At 41.8% G+C, this 16924-nt stretch overlaps 1 protein-coding gene across 10 annotated transcripts in view; it reads left to right on the forward strand.

Annotated features, from left to right (window-relative positions):
- The window catches only part of LOC146755455 (receptor-type tyrosine-protein phosphatase T-like), a 353697-nt gene that overhangs the window by 198350 nt on the left and 138423 nt on the right, over nucleotides 1-16924 (forward strand). Inside the window, exon 13 of one of the 10 annotated variants that reach the window (XM_085525439.1) lies at nucleotides 42-2860. The exons of the other annotated variants lie outside the window; for them this stretch is intronic. Coding sequence (XP_085381565.1) covers nucleotides 42-64 — 23 coding nt within the window. The 3' untranslated portion in view covers nucleotides 65-2860. Of the gene's footprint in view, nucleotides 1-41; nucleotides 2861-16924 lie in introns of those variants that run through there. 10 annotated transcript variants of the gene reach the window in all.

Here is a 16924-nt window from a genome sequence, read left to right on the forward strand (position 1 = left end):
TTATCAGTTAAAATTAAAGGATCACATTCTTCATGTTTCAGGTATATTCATCCCATTTTCATAAATGGATCACTAATGGAAATCAAGAATAGTGCTCCTCACTGTCTCTCACAGCATAAGTATCCCTAGCATCATCCTCTTCCTTTGCCAAAGAAGCCTGGCAGGTTGAGAGTGCAGGGCAGAGCTGGGGGCACATCCCTACTGCCTTTGCTTTTTGTGTGGCTTATACAGCAGTGAACATCTGGAGTCTCTTTGAGAAGTTTTGATTGGTAAAAAAAATAGAAAGGAAACTTTAGCATAAGGATTTGGCAGTTGGGTGTTTGCTATATTCAGCACTTATACATTGGCAGAAGACAGATGTTTGGAGGCTTTACTTCAGTGGTATGGATGTTCTGCTGGCCTCTTTGGGAAATGGCATGTGCTGTGCTTCCAGCTGTCCTCATTCACTAGTGTTGTGGTCACGTCGGTGTCAAATTTTCTAACCTTCAGCAGAAATAACCTGGCACAGTGCATCTCCATGTGGAATTATGACATGCTGAGGTTGGGTTTCTTGCAGCTTTGCAGGCCAACTTTCTGCGACAGCCAAACTTGCAAGCCTGTCTGGTAATACTTTCTAGGTAATACAGGATTAAAAAAAAAAGTGGTTAACTTTGTGCATTATGACGGCTTGTACAGGAACCCAAATTGCTCAATTTCTTGCTCTGATTATCAACTGATGTCATAAAGGATGATGTAGATAATCTATTAAAATTGGCTAAATGGTGCTACTTGCTGTTTTCCGTCCTAGTTTGCTAATGAAAATCTTACTGGAGAAGGTCATTCTGTTAATATATGTTGCAATTTAGAGCTTGTTAAGGCTGATGATGGTGGCATTTATGTTTTGTTTAGGGCACTGGGTGGGGGAACTTGTAGCGATCTTTATGGACTCGAAGGAAGAGACCTCCCTACTGTCTGAAGATGTATGCCTTCTAGAAAGGGCTAACTGAAATGATAGACAAGAAAACATGTGGTATTTCCTGATTTTCATATGTGGTGGCAGGACTACAAAATAACCTATTTCTGGTATAATTATACAAAATTTTCATAGTAAAGGCTTTCAGAAATGTACTGAATGAAGAAAGCAGCGCTACCTCCTTGGTTTTCCTTACAGCACCCAATGAATGACATCAATTGAAAGAGAGTTGTTGTTTTCTAAATAGTTCAGTGATGAGCAGTTCCACTTTTTTTTCAGCCCATTATTTTCTTTTGTCATTGTGTTTTCTTAGCAGGGAGGGAAGTACCAAACTCCCACACATTTGTATGTCATCAGTAAGTGGTGAAATGGTCCTGTTTTATGTTGTTTGTAACGAGTCTTGCTTTAAATAAACAGAAATAATACAAAGTTTTTATTAAACTAGATAATATCTTATTTTTTATAACTTATATATAATATATATAATGTATATAATTTTTTATAATTTCTTTTTTTATCCCACTGGTGGAGCTTTTGCTTTCACACAGGATGGTATTGCAGGACTTCATTTATATTTGATATTTAGAAATGATACTGAGAAGTAAGTCCTACCTTGCTTTCTTCCAGGAAAAAGCCAGATGCAGGGAAAGGGCAAACCCTGCCCTTGCAAATAAATGATTATTTTTGTTTGTAGTTTGTTTCCATAGGCTGTGATAGGTCCTGACTTGGGGTATGAGAAGGTTAAATGGTCTGGCAGTGCATTGGCAGTCACAGGGAAGAGACAAGAGAACAAGAGAAAGACTGTTGGAGGTTAAAACCAGACACAGGGTTGAGGAGCAGTTAGAGGAAAGGATGATATCAAATGTTAGGTTGTTTTCCCCCCAAAAATAATAGGGAAGGGATAATAGGGTCAAAATAATATGTCTGAACACAGCTCCCAGTAATGATCTGTTCAGCTCAGCACCATCTTCTGAGTGAACTGAGCAACCAAAGCATCTGTTCATGGTAAACACTGAGTTTTTACAGTTTCAAAAACATTTTGTATTTACCTTTAAGGTGATAACTCCCCTTAAATGGGAAACGTTACCTGTTGATGTTGGAAAATAACATTTGGGGTTACTTACTTATGTTTCTTGTCTGTTTTTATTGGTAAATGTTGTAAGGGACTTTCTATTCTTACTGCACTAGACAAGGCACAAGGCTCAGTGGCACATGTTCCGTTCGTGTTTGGTTTTTGCTATATTCCCCAAAAAAAAGGCTTGTATAGCACAATGAAATGAGTTGTTCTTCTCTTGATAGCTTCTGTTCCCAAGAGCCACAGAGCCCTGCAGGTGAGCTGCTGAGGATGGCACAATCTTACATCTGCGTTTTGATATGTGGATCCCACAAAGCCTGTGGGACTTGTACCTGTTTGAGCGACTCTGTCCGTGAGCTGCAGCGTTTTGTTGATGATTGAAACTCTGCTTTCATTCCACCTCAATAGCCTTTGGCATGGCAGCTGGAGAGATAAGAATAGACTTAGGAAATATGATATTCCTTTTTCTTGATCCCCAGTTGGTGCTTGGAAACAGTCTGATGGTGTTATTGAAAAATAGGGACTTCATCTTAATGGCTTATGTCCTTTTACGAGAGATGATGACTTTCTCTGTCTAATTGATTCAATAGATAACGCACGTTTCTTGGTTTCTCCTTTTTCCCTCCTCACTTCCTAATTTTTGGGGAGCAGAAGAACAGCATCTATCCTTTAAATAACAGCAAGAAAGGGCGTAGTGTTTCCTGATGACATGCATTTTGTGGCTGTCGACGTGCTGGAGTGGAGCAATTTCCTCATCTGTCAGGTTTTAATTTCTTGTAGCCCATAATAGGTACATTCAGACCTCCTGGACAGTGCAGACATGGTGTCAGTTTGAAGAGCTGAGTTACATAGGAAGAAGTTGTTTCTGTTTTGTCTTTGTGCTGCTGGTGCCAGGGGTGTCCCAGGCAAAAGGTGTCTCTTGGAGGAGCTGCCAATACCAGGTTAGAGATGCACCAGCTGTGGAAGTGTGGTCAAAGCAAAGTGACACCTTTCAGAGAACAGAGGATTGATTGTATGTAACTAGGAGTTATGGACACTAGAAAGGAACTGAGGAAAATGCCATCAACCAACTGTGTTGTCTGAGCTGTAACAAGGTGATGACTTACAAGGAACAGAAAGAATCTGGGAGCAGGAAGGGGTGTAATTAAATGGTGAAATGAGAAGCAGGATGCTTCACAGTACAGGACTCTTGAAGAGCCAGATTGGAGTATGACAGGTTATGTGGATAGGCTTGAGAAGTCCAGCCAAAGTTCAGGCAGTACATTCAGTGCATTGGGAAATGATAGTGTGCAGAGGAGAAGCTGGGATTTACTGTGGGAGTTCATCAGCATGGCACAGATCTAAGGCTTGCTTCTAGCAGCTCCCGAGCCTAGCAAAGCGTGTCTCCTTTTGCCCTGAATCAGGACACATGTGGTGAGGAAATTTCTTTATCCTGATCCTGCAGGAGATCAGCTTTTGTCCCAAGGCGTGTGGATTGACTACCCTTATCTTAGTCTGCATAAATACTTTCATGAATGTAGAAGCAGTCATGATAGGGTTTTGGTCTGGAGGTTTTTTTCCAGTGGGATTTTGCTCATGATGGATTTAAATTCTAGGGATTTATTTCATTTTATCTGCAAAGGCAGTTTGTTATCCTGAAGTGGTTATTTTTATTTATTAGTCTGAAGTCTATTTATTCATTTCCACATCCCCCTGTTTCTGCTTGGTGCCGTTGGTGTTAAATCTAATGACTTTCTACAGTGGTGTTTGAATATAGCACTACAGAATGAATATAGCACCATATTCTGAGTGGGCTGGCTGGCCAGCCTTTCAGAAAGGCATGAGGCTTTCATGGTAAGAGGAGGAGATCTTGCTGGGGATGGGACAGCATCTCTTTCCCAAAGGAACAGAACCTACCTGGCACCTGTTTCCATGCCAGCTGTGTTGGGACACTCTTGATATTCCTTGTCTCTCAAGTCCCATCTGGGTTTCACCCTGAACTGACAGATCTGAAGAGGCGGAAATGCAGAGGGGGGAGATAATGGCTCGATTCTCCTTTTTAAGCTCACTTAAAGAAGGGAGAGCAACAAAACAAGCGGATATTTGGCGCGCTGATGGCTTCTTTCCGCTTTGCTTTCGCAGCTTCATTTTAGCATCCTCGATTTGAGGGTCTCTTCACCACACGATCCTAAAAGTGCCATTGCACAAAATGGTATTCAGGGGTTTGTGTGCAACCAGAACTGCTGTACCAACATCACCATTTTACACCAGTTGAAAGTCGGGCCCATGATTTGCACAAAAAAAAAAGGGCCGGGAGTGGGGTTGTGGTTTTTTTTCCTGATTGTCACTCAGTCCCCTGCTAAAAGCAATTTATGGAAATTGCATGGTGTCTTTTAGTCTTCAGTTAAGTGCCATCTCTCGTAAAATTTCATCCCTTATTACCATATTATTACTGCTTCTCTGCCTTTTTGAGGGTGCGATGAGATGATCATTTCCAGATGTTGCTTTATACGAGAGTGAAAAGCCCAGTTAGTGGGAGGAAACTGGAACGGAGAACACTGTGTGTGTTCCTGCCGTGCCTGTGGGAAGCACTGAGCTTCCACTGGGGAGTGACCCAAGAGAGGAGGCTGTTTTTCCTCTCTATACAGTTCACATTGTGAAATGACAGACCCCACACTTGCAAAGCATTCATGAAGCTCTGTGTTTGTGTAGTCATGAACCTACCTTTGTCCTGGGACTAACGCTGCTTCCTGCTTACGCTTCTCTTTCTGCTTTTCTAAAGGCAGCTGAAAAATAAATGCCTTTTCATTTTGATGTACGCGAGTCTGCATGAAAAAGCACCCAAATAATAACAGATGCTTAGGGTTTGTATACCAAAAGTGCCCAATTTTAAACATTTCATAGAATAAAAGGCACTTTAATTGGCTTTTTTAGAAGCTCCAGCATGTAACACAAAAGCAAGGTAGGGGCTGAACTGAATAGAACACTGCATCTTTAGCCTCGCTTTACTCTTTTAACCCTGAAATATTTGTGAAACATTTAGAAAGTGTTTTGTTCCATACATTGTCAATTGTTTTACATTGCCGTGAATATTTTACCCTTTTACTTTTTCCCCACTGGATGTTGAAATATTAAGGTGAGTGTGGCTTCCTGCCCAGTGCTCTCCAGCTTACCCCTATCAGCTGGGATGGTGCACAGCTTATGAGAGAAGCGGGGAAAAAAGAAGTAGAAAACCCAAACTGAACATAGAAATACAACTGATCCCTACTGAGGAGAGCCAGCAGGTGGAGTATGAGAGTACAGAGCCTTTTATGTGCTGGTGTGTGAGTTCACCTTCATAAATACTTTTCATTTTCATTTGGATCTCACCCTGGTTGAGCTTGAAAGTTCGTTGTGGGTTTGTCTGTTTGCATGGGTTTTTAGCCCCTCTTTTGTTCGTGGATGCTTCTATGATCCATTACTTTATGGCATCTGAATATGACAAAGCCAGGAATGAGCTAGACTTGTCCTCCCTCCTCAGAGGGTGCCAGAATCCCTCTGTATCTCAGTTTGCATTTTGCAGGTGGAGAAGCAAAGACCCCGAGCTCCACAGTCTTTGGATTGTGGTGCAGTTTGTTTGCCATGGGATTGATAGGAGACGGAAGCTTTGCTGCCATCTTAATTCTTTGTTATTCCACTGAGCTCAAAGTAAGTGAAAGGAAATGCTTTCACCTCCTTTAAACTTAATCTATAAGCTTTTAGCTTATAAAAGCTTTTTATTGTGATTTAATAAAAGCTGTGCTTCTAAAGCATGTTTAGTAGTAGACTGTTTTTTGACTCTAGACATTTTCATGTAGGCCATAGCTGTGACCATATCAAAGTATTCAGATGTTGCTGGAGAGGCGTACAGGCCTGAGCATCATAATCAGCCTGACAGTTGTTATTACAATGTACTTCATTCAACATCCACAAATCCTCCCCTTAGCTGCCAATAATCCTTCAAGTATTAAACTAAAATCTTGGTGCAGAAACCATTGGAAAGGGATTTACGTGGAGAACCACAAGTGCCAAAATAACAAACTCTGAAACCTTAACATAACAGATTTCTCCCTGTGGCACTTGGAAAATTTTTCCAGCATTTACTAGAAAATGAAGAATAATGCAGGAGGGAAGGAGTCCTTGAATATATCCAGATCTCCAGAAGCTGATTTGTGAGTAAAGGAAGGGTGAAGAAACATATTTGGTGAGCTTGAAAGATTATTTATCAAGGAAGGCTATTTATCGAGGAAGTCCATCACTTTGGAGATGAAGTCTTAGAGTGATCTATTTGTCCAACGTGGAATTTTTAAGGTACGTTTGGTTTAGCAATGCTTGTAATAGGTAAGTTGTTAGTACTGAGTTATTTTTAACAGAGAAGGGAGTGAGGCAAAGAAACAGGACATCAGCTACAAGGCAATGAACGCTGCACCAAAGGCAATCTCAGGTACCAAATACTGTATGTGCTGTGATCATTGTGAGCGTGGATACTCAGTCCTCCACAGGTTATTGTCTTCCTTCTAAATCACCCTAATTTCAATGAAGAGAACATGAAACACAGACATGAAAGCTGAATTTTGACCTGGCCTAAAACCCACAGAGTTAAACTCAGCCCTCTGTGCGCTGCCTGTGCTCCTGCTTGTTCCAAAGTGGTTTTCAGTCACTGCTGGTTTCAGTTTGTGCTGTGCATGTGTACTGCAAATACCTGCCTTCTTCCTACCTCCTCTCAAAGGTTTGTGCAATATATAGCTTTCCCTTGATCCAGCTGGCACAGCAGAGCAAATATTTACTTCTTTTCCCACAGAAGCAAATAACCTCAGTGTAAAAGAGCTGGAATTGCATTCTGTGCAAACAGGTGAGCAAGCAGTACAGCATGTTACAGCCTATCAGGAGCTGAATCTCCCAAAGCTCCTGCACTGCTGCAGCACAGCAGGGGTGCAATCTCAGGCTGCAGGCAGTTCCTTGTATTGCAGGGCTGCACCTGGGGGCTGGGGGCATCAGCAGCATCACCCTGTTGTTGCTGCCTTTTCTTTGGGACACTGGGGGTCCCTTGGGAGTAGAACAAGGAAGTTTTAAAAGCAAGCACTTGTTGAAAGAGGGGAAGGCACTGCATTGTTTAGGTTGGATATCAGGAAAAACTTCTTTACAGAAAGAGCTGTTAAACACTGCAATAGGCTCCCCACGGAGGTGGTTGAGTCACCATCCCTGGATGTGTTTAAAAACCATTTGGATGTGGTACTCGGGGACATGATTTAGTGGAGGGTTGTTAAGATTTGGGATAGTACGGTTAGGTTATGGTTGGACTTGATAATCTTTAAGGTCTTTTCAACCTGAGCAATTCTACCATTCAATGATTGCTTAGATGTGTTAAGCAAAGGGTACGTTTCCAAAAGTGCAATGGAAGAACCTAAAATGAAAGCAGTGGGGGGATATTCTCACTGTACTGAAAAACACTCTAAAAATTGGTTTCAAATCACAGGCTGTTTTCTGGGGATGTGTGTGTTCTGAGCTGAATCACTTCAGTGCTGAGTTTCTTTGTGCAGGAAAAGGGTTGTTGTGGTTTTTTTTGATGTTGTTTTTCCTTCTGATTGGAGCCGTTTGCTACAAAATATTTACGTTCACCTGAAATTTTCTCAATCATTTCACTCAGAGACAGTAATTAAAAATGAAGAATGTTCTCCTCGCGTTCATCCTTAAGCCATGTGATCCTCCAGTAACCCTGAGATCCTTGGATCTTGTTTTCCTATGCATGTGGCAAGAGAAAGTTAAAGTAATAGGAGTTATAAAAACACAGAACATACCTGAGTCTTAACTGTAGATGACACGGATGACAGTGGAATGAACAAATGTAAAGTCAGTCTGCATATGTGCAGTGAAACTTAGTTTGTCTAGCAAAATATCTCGGTGGTGTTTGACTTGCAGTTTGTGTGGCCACCATAAATATTGGCGTATGTGCAATTGTGCACATGTTGGAAGTTTTTGCATAAGAAAAATGCTGGGTGAAGTTGGTAGGTGTTGGATTGAATCTGCATTTAAATATCCTAAAGAATACTTTGGCTTCATGAAAATAATTATTTTAAAGAATGGATAATGAGTTTTGTTTTTGCAATGCACTTGCCTTCATTCACAGCATGAAAAATAACCCTGTGTATAATTCTGCATTTCTTTGTCCATAATTGCTGCATTGATTCCTCAGTTTCAGATCTGGAAGCGGTAGTATCCACAGAAGTACATATGGAATCATATAAACAGTGAGATAGAACGGATTATGAGGCATTATGCTATTCACATTATAGATATATTATGTATTTTGTTTCCTCACAGGAGTAATAGGAAGATTAACGTTAGAGCAGCATGATGCTACAGCTCAGCTTGCGGGAGACACCAGAGGTTTCTGGTGTTGCATCTGAGATGTAGAACTATGCATTTGTATTTCAAGCCAAAGCAGCAGCCGTGCTCTGGGAAGCAGGGCCCAACAGCTGTGGGGCAGGCACTCTTTGTCACTGCCATCCAGGAACAGGTCTGTGACCTGGACACTCCAAACCTGGTGCTGTGGCCGAAGCTCTGCCCTGGGCAGTCTGTATTGGAGGTGGGGGATTCCTCTGAACCACCAGCTGGGGGAATTCAGGGCTTCCAGCTATTTCATTGGGAATGGCCCATCATTGGAAGTGCTTGTGACAGGGTTTTATAAAAGAAATCTCAAGCAATTGCTGCTATAAGAATATGGAGAGTTAGACATCCGTATGCATTTTTGTTTTCTCCTGTCTCTGTCTCTTGCCTCAATTCTAAACAAATTCCTGCCTGTGAAGCTTTCATCTAATTCAACCTTTCCTTTCAAATAATATTTTCTTCTATCTCTGATTTCTGAAATCAGAGTTGAGTTTTCTCTTACATGCCTGGAATCGATGCCCTCCGGTCCCTGCAAACAGCTTGCCTGCACTCGGTGATGGTTTTCTCTCTGCTGGAGTGCCTGTCCTCAGTTAGCTGTCCCACTTGGCACGGTCACTTTTATCTGTTTAACCATTGACAGTTTGATTGCTCAGACCTTTCCAGTTGTCAGCAAACCTTAACAGTTACCCCCTTATACCAACATCTGTTTGACCATATATTTTCCATTTCAGGTAAATAAAACCAGGTTATCCTCCCTGGGGTTAAGGGGGAAAAAGATATATCCAAGAAGGCATGATTAAACTGTTGCCTGAGTGACAGACTTCATAAACATCATGAAGAAATCTCCAGTATTCTCCATTGCAGGACAAAAATGGCCATACTTTGCATGGCAGCTGCATGGGATTCATGAAATGCCATTGCCTCAGATAATGTACTTGAATGTGTTGACAGCTTTGAAACCTAAATTTCAAAGGGTTTATGAAAAAAAATCCTACCTTGGGTTGTCCCCTGGGTTAAGGACTGGGGCACTGGTGGTGTATCACCTTCAGCATTTCCTTTCAATTGGTCTTTCTCAAAGGAGTCAGGCTGAAAAATAGCAAATTGTAGCCTGCAGCCGTCCATCTGTTCCCTCCTGAGAGCACAAGGACAGTGTGAGATGCTCTGGGCACCCTTCACACAGCTGCAGGTTGCCTTCTTGTGTATTCAGAGCATGGAAGGAACAACAACGTGATCGGATTCTGGGCAGCAAAGCTGAGCGATTCCCAGATTGTGTTGACAGGTCTATCCTTAAAAACCCTTTCTGCTTTGCTTTTGTGATTTTTATGACAGTTCTAGTACCATTGGTCCAAAGAGCTTGAAAATTTTGGAGTCAGAAACCATCTATCTGATTCGCCACTCCCTGCATCCAACAACCTCAGGAAAACTGGTCTGGTTTTTGTTTTTAAACCTTCTTTTTGCTTATGCTTTCATGTGTATTTAACAGTCATAAATGGATGTTTTGTTCTCCATGCAAAAACCACAGGCATTGAGCTGTGCCTCCAGGCTGCCATCTACATGCATCCTCTCTTCTGCATTGCTCCACTTCAAGACTGAATACATTTCCACAGTGGTAAAACCAACAGCTTTTCTGTCTAGAAGGCAAGTTGGGGGGCAGGCTGCTAAAAACTGCTTTGTTGGTTCTGCTGCCTGTTTGTCCTCGAGTCCAGCCCCAAAAGAGTCAGCAGGTGGTGGGATGTGCTGCCCCAGGACTGTGCTATTTGTTTGCACTGCAGGGCTGATGGCAGAGGGTCTGGTATTTGCTCCTGCTGTCTCTGTAGAGCACCAGGAGCATCTTTGCTGCACTGCTCTTTACCTGGTCGCAATTAACTCAAACAATTCCTTTGAGCTTCCTGGGCTTCTTGCAATGCTAATTGCCAAGTCATGTAGCTTGCAATAATTTTAGCTCTACTTACACTAAAATATTATCCTAGACTATCTAGGGAGCCTTATTCTGTGTAGTATGTTGTCTGCTTGAAAGGAAGCGTGGGAGCTCAGGAACTGTGCCAGTCAGTGTGATCTGCAAAGCTTTACGTTTCCTACACTGCTGAGACAACATATGGGTGTCAAGATGTACCATACTAGAGAGACATTTATAAGGGGAGGTTTGACATGAAGCTTCAGAACAGCACAGCTTCTTGGCAGCCTTTGCATTGCATTATACCAATGTATATTTATTTTTTATATATATACAGAGCTATTATGGTATTAATATGCAGTGCTGAATTTAGTGGAGAAGAGCAGTGATGTCTGGAATGCTGTTGAGTTTACTGCAGATACAGCAGTGCTGGGCTGAGTGCTGCTCAGCTTTCACATTAACATCTCTTGCTTCTGTTTCCATTATTTTCTTTAAATTTTATTATCTCTTTTCCTTCCGCTGAAAAAGAAGTATTTTTAAATTTCAGAGTTGAGCTGATGCTTCATCCTCACGGGAATAAGAGCTCACCTTCTCCTCCCTCCAAGCACAGTCTCAGATCTCTTCTTTCTTTAAGCACTGTGCCAGCTTTCAGCTCTCGAGTGCCTCCTTGCTTTGACTGCTGTGTCAGGTGGGTAGTGCGTGAATTCCAGGTATTGTCCTAGGAGGATGAAGCATCACGGAATGGGGGTTTTTCATCCCTCATACTGTGTCATCTGCAAAGCCTTTGGGTTATATTTAAGCTCCTTAGGGCCTTGCATGTCACTGGAAAACACCACGTTTTCAAATAATCAAACTCTTATAACATTCCTTAGATACGGTTTTATAACTCCAGGTCAAATTGCCCGAGAACCTAAATTTTAAAAATTATCTGTGTGGGGAAAGGCAAAAAACCTCTGAATAAAATGTGTGGCAATTAAACATCTAAGCAATGTCACTTGCTTAGTAGCAGCTTTGTGGAAGATCTCATTATTTGATACCATATAGAGTATCCTTTGTAATAACAGAAGCTGGAGACATCATGCTCCTGCGGTGTGTTGTATTGATGCATGTTGTCTGTGTGCATAGAAGTGCTCAGTAGAAACTGCAGTCCTGTCTTTTTGTGCAGTGGGAACCTGAACTGGACCCAGGGCTCCAAAATACTGATGTAATACTAATAAATGTAGAAGGAGATGTGAAATGTGGTAAGAGCATCATTGAATTGCATCAGACTTTGGCAACTGGATGGATGCACTTTGTGCCCTTCTCCATCCTTGAATGTGCACGCACAAAAAGTGGGTGAGCAGCCATTTCTGTGACAAAACTTGAAGACTGAAGGCTTCTGTTGTTTTTAGTGTCGCTGAGGCTGCACAAAAGAGGAAGAATCTTCTAATTCTACCCAAGTCTAAATACTGGTGTTTGGTTGGTGTTCTGTCGAATGGATGGGGCCAAGCTCTTCTTGGTGTTGTGTAGCAATAGGACGGGGAGCGATGGCCTCCTTAATGTTGAACATAGAAAGTCCAGTACTAACGTGTGGAAGAACTTCTTTATGTAAGGGTGATGAAGTGCTGCGGCAGGCTGCCCACAAAGGTTGGGGAGTCTCCTATGGAGTTATTCGAGGCCTGGCTGGATGCCCATCTGTGTGACCTATTGTAGGGAACTGCTGTAGCAGGGACTGGACTCAATGATATCTTGAATCCCTTTCAACCCCATGAGCAACAAAACATTTCCATTGTAGGGATGTTAAGCTTAATATTTAACGGGGAAAGTAAGAAATTTTCTATTTAACTTTCTGTGTGAATCAGTACCAAGGAGCAATTTTCTGTATGTAATATCTGTAAGTATCTATCAGTAGCTTGCAAATGTTTGATCAATTTCTTTCTGGCCTGTAGCCCATTCAGTGAGTCTGTAGCATTGAGCGTTAATAGTGTATATATATATAGTGTATAGTGTAATATATGAAGTGCATTAAGAGTCCTTTTCCTTGGTCCCTGGATGGGACTCGTTGCAGGGCCAGCAGGCTGTGGCCTTCCTCTGCTCTTCAAACAAAGCCTCTGACATCCAAACAGCAAATGGAGCAGCTTCCTTCCTGTCCCTGCATGCCATACAAAAAATAGTTTTAGTGAAAATAAGTGATCTAGTTTAGGTTCTAAATACAGAAATAAACAAGTCTGTGGTAAATGAGGTTTCAGTCTGACTCCTGACCCACGCAGTAACTGTGGCATTTAAAATGCAGCGCAGGTTCAGCTCTGGGTTCTCGGTTACTGTTTCTGCTATCCTGAGATGAGACAAAATGAGGTTTCATCTGGTGCAGTCACTGGCAGTTTGAAGCGTTAACTGCTGTGGAAGAAGATTTGAAAGGCAATTTCCCTTCTCAATTTTCTCCTAAGTCATTAAAATTCATCTTTGGTTCTTGAAACATCCAGATTCTGTTCCGCCTTGTTATCTGGATTGGAGATCTTACGATTGTTCGCTGCATTGAATATCCCTTAAATATATAGCAAACTGTTTGACACCGTTTTACAAATCGTCTGTGATTCTACAGATTTATCTTTAGAAGTTTAATTTTTTCCCTGCCAAATGAGCGCTAATCTCGCAATGATCTGAGCTTAGTACTGCTGAAACCTGAAGCTTCCTCGTTGCTTTCATTACTTATTAGCATGATGCACTGCTGCGGCACTTTCTTGGAACTGTTCTTTCTTCAGGTTGGACCCACTCTTGACTCCTCAGCCCTTTCGTTTAATGTGTTTTGCTGTGATGCTGACGGCTATTGGCAATAAAATGAATGGAGAGAGGAAGCAGAGTGCACAGTTCACTCATCCATGCCTCAGAGCACCTATTTGGGAAGAGACCTGGAGGAAGTTTGTCTTAGAAGTGCAGAGGAGTATAAAAATAACTGTGTCACCATATTTGAATTTAAAATAACTTTTTTTTTTTTTAATTCAAAAAAGCTCATGGCAGGAGTTGTCAGGCTGTGGGTGTCAGAAGGGGATGAATTTGCGTGAGCGGAGGCTAGAAGAATACATAGGACTTCCTGCATATCTTTTCTTTAGGAAGCTAGTGGGAAGGGAATAGCCTTTTGTCATGCTCGTGTCACATTTTATTTTAGCTTAAGACTGATGAGAGAGGAGAAGAATCTGGCTGTCAAGATCAGCCTGTCTCCTCTTGCCTGCTTTGTTCCTCCAATCCTCAGCTTCCACTCCTTGCAATGTGCAGCAGAAACAAAGCTCCAGCTAATCCAGGCATTCAGCTGGCGATGCTCACTGCCCTGCTCATGCTACTGGCTTTTAGTGAACGCGATGATGTGCCTTATTCTTGTCTTCTGAAGGTTACTCTAAACCATGTTTGTTTCTACTCGTTATGTTCAGCTCCGCAACTGTTTTAAGTATGGACATTCTAGGGTGCGCTGATTCGCCTGGGATTTGGGAGCTGGATTTTTTCTGTCTAGACAACAACCTTGACAAATGATCATTTCAAAAAGTTAAGGTTAATGACAACACACTTTTCAAGGTGCTCCAATAATAAATTACTACGAAGTGAAACATGGGCACACAGTATGTATTTATATCCCAGTTTTGACACCTCTCGGTCATAGAAGAGATTGGCAACTCTTCTGTTTGTCAAGTACAGCGGGAAAGAGAGGGGATGAAGAGATTCATCTTGTTCTCTGAAGTTACTTCTCGTTTCAAGGCAGACACCAAAAGAGAAGGTTAAATGAATGGCGAGAACCTCTCTTTTCCTTTCATTTCATTCTTCAGCTGTGCCTGTGATTGTGCGCCGCGCATCAAGTAGCCAAAGGCCCTTCTGAAAACTCTTTTCATGTGAGAATGATGCCAGACAGAGCGCTTGTGAAATAATTACAGAAAATGAGTGTTGATGCATGTTTTGACTGTGCTGCAGAAGTAATTCTGTCTTCTCTAGCTGAAGTAATTACATTTGTTTCTAAATAGAGGAAAAAAATGGTAATTGTAAAAAAAAAAAAAAAAAAATGATAATAAAATTAATAATAATAATAGATCCAAATTCTACTTTATGTAGTGGCAGATAGTTGGGAAGCAAAAAAAGTAATTGTTATATTAGTGGAGTCATTGTTGTGTGTTATTCATTGAGTGAAGTACTGTTATTAAACACATCGAGTCGTGAAGGATTTGTGGGTTTTACGGAATAGTTTGCCTGATGGTTGTTGCTTTCTGTAGCTTTATGGAGAATCAACGTTTTTACATTGTGCTTGGTTAATACTAGACAGCATAGAATGCTGCAGGAACTCGTTAGCTGCTATTACTTTTTAATCTTTTTAAAGGCAAAGATGATCTTCTGTAGTTTCAACTAGAGTTTTCACCAGGGGAGGAGCAAGATTGTCACTTGTAGTTCTATACCTGCGAAGTTTCTGCTCCATGCACATGGCCAGGGGTGAGGCTGTGCTGTCCTTCCTTTTGGACTGGGCTGGGACTGCCCTGTCAGCAGCACTGCTCTCAGCCCTCCAGCAGAACAAGCCTGCAAGTTCTGCCACTCAGTATCTATTTCACCATCTATCTTTTCAAAGAGATAAAAAGTGTGTGTGGTTCCTTGAGACTCGGCTCCCTGAGGTTTTGGTGCAAATCAAGTGATGTAGACCTTACAGCCTTCAGTAAGGACAGAGGTTTAGTGTGTGTTTGGGGTGGGCATTTCAGGAGCACTCCGGGGAGAATCCCAGGCTCTAGAAAACTGCTGAGACTTCTTGATGCTGTGTGCTGTTGGTTTTTCTGTCACAGATGTGGCCTTGCAAGCAGCACATGTATGCTGAGTCTGTTGGATGTACTAGAAATCTTGGTGGTTTCAGAAATGCAGATGACCCAGGTCTCAATGGGCTCAGCGTTGCTCACAGTTTAGTGTGATGGACACGTAATTCTTCATGCTTTGCTGGTGCGTGGTTTTCTTGATTTTATCTTCTGTCTTTCACATTCAGGGAAGCCTTGTTCTATTGACCTTAACTGGAAATTGGACTTCCACTGGAAATGGGGATTAAACCTTTTGAGATAAACTTTGGCTAGACTTTTGCCCAGCATACTAGAGTCCTATTGGCACATATCTGAAAGCAGAGTTGGACATCTGTAATGCAGATTGCATGTTACTGTGAGTTGTATAATGAGAGAATTTGAATTGTTGAGTGTATTGTTAAATTTAGAAGTTAGTGAAAGGAAATACAGTGGAACGTTGCTCTACATTCTTAATGAGGCACCTGATACTCTGTTCAATATTAGTTAATTTACTAGTTTCCTGAAGAGACTTCTTAATCTCTTCCTAATGCCTGTACTCAATCTGACAGCATTCATTTACATAGCTAGTGTTTGATTGCATGTATTTAACAGGTGCACATCACCGTAGAGTCATGGACTGAAATAGCCACACATCAGCAATGGATTTAACCGAACACTTTTGGTGCTTCTGAGATATGTGATGAAATTCTGCATCTCCCAGTCGGTCACAATCTGGAAAACCTGTCTGTGTAAAATCACATAACGTGGTTCCAGCATTAATGCTGTGGACTTGCTTTGTGTTTCAGTATTCTATCCATAGATTTGCCACCTGCTCTTTGCATGGTGAGCTGAGCAGCAAAGTAGGCATCAAGCCTTGATTCCACACTGCTAGCAAGGCAACTGAGATGTCAAATAAAGAATAAAGGCCACTGAAATTAACAGGGTTTAATGTCCTCCAGGGATGAATTCTATTTGCAAGGCGATTCTTTCCGTTTTTAAGGGAGAGCTGTCAAAAATGATGCGGGGACCCTACCTGCTTTTTGGAGAGCAGGGTAGAGTCACGGGAGCTTTGTTTTGGTGTAAAATCTTGATGAGTTAACCAAAAGCACTGTGCAGACTCGCACACAAATTGTCCCTTAGTGAGTCATGAAATTATACTCACTTTTCATTTCTATTTTTTTCTTGCTTGTGCTGGAAAGCTTTGGATGACACACGATGCTGTCAAGGCTGTCAAAACTTCATACAGTATATTTCAGCTAAAAGAAAAACCCACAAAACCAACCTCTGGTGTGAATGGGAAGAAGGAGAACCTGGCAAGCTCTCTGACATCAAGGAATGAGAAGGGCGTTGAGAGATTTCTCCCTATCCAAGATCATAAGCAACATATGTTCAGTATGGTGATTTTTTTGCTATATATATTTTTTTTCTTTGATAGTAAAATACAACTACTCTCTTTTCACTACAATGTTTGATGCTTGTGAAATGAAGATCACTTATTTGTGCTAGTGTAGTTTTGATGGGGATGAACTGGCTGTGCGGCTGCTTTCAGGTCAATGGTGGTAACACAGAGCTGTGGACTGGCAGGACTTGAGGTATGAAGCCTGTTTGTGGGGTCTTGTGAAAGCCCACAGACCCTCTTGGAAGTACCATTCCCATGCTGAACTTCAATAACCCCAACATCTGCTGGGAGGGCAGCATGGCAGGATATGAACAGTCCGAGAAGCTTTTGGAGTGCAGCAAGAACAATTCTATGAAAAAGATTAGAACTTGAATCATTTGGTAGGTGATTGTTGGAACTGGATGCTCTTTGAGGTCCTTTCCAGCCCAGGCCTTTCTAGGAGAAGTTA

This window comes from Coturnix japonica, chromosome 32 (genome assembly GCF_054131305.1).
Source record: "Coturnix japonica strain WE chromosome 32, WE-NBRP24, whole genome shotgun sequence".
Taxonomy (NCBI): domain Eukaryota; kingdom Metazoa; phylum Chordata; class Aves; order Galliformes; family Phasianidae; genus Coturnix; species Coturnix japonica.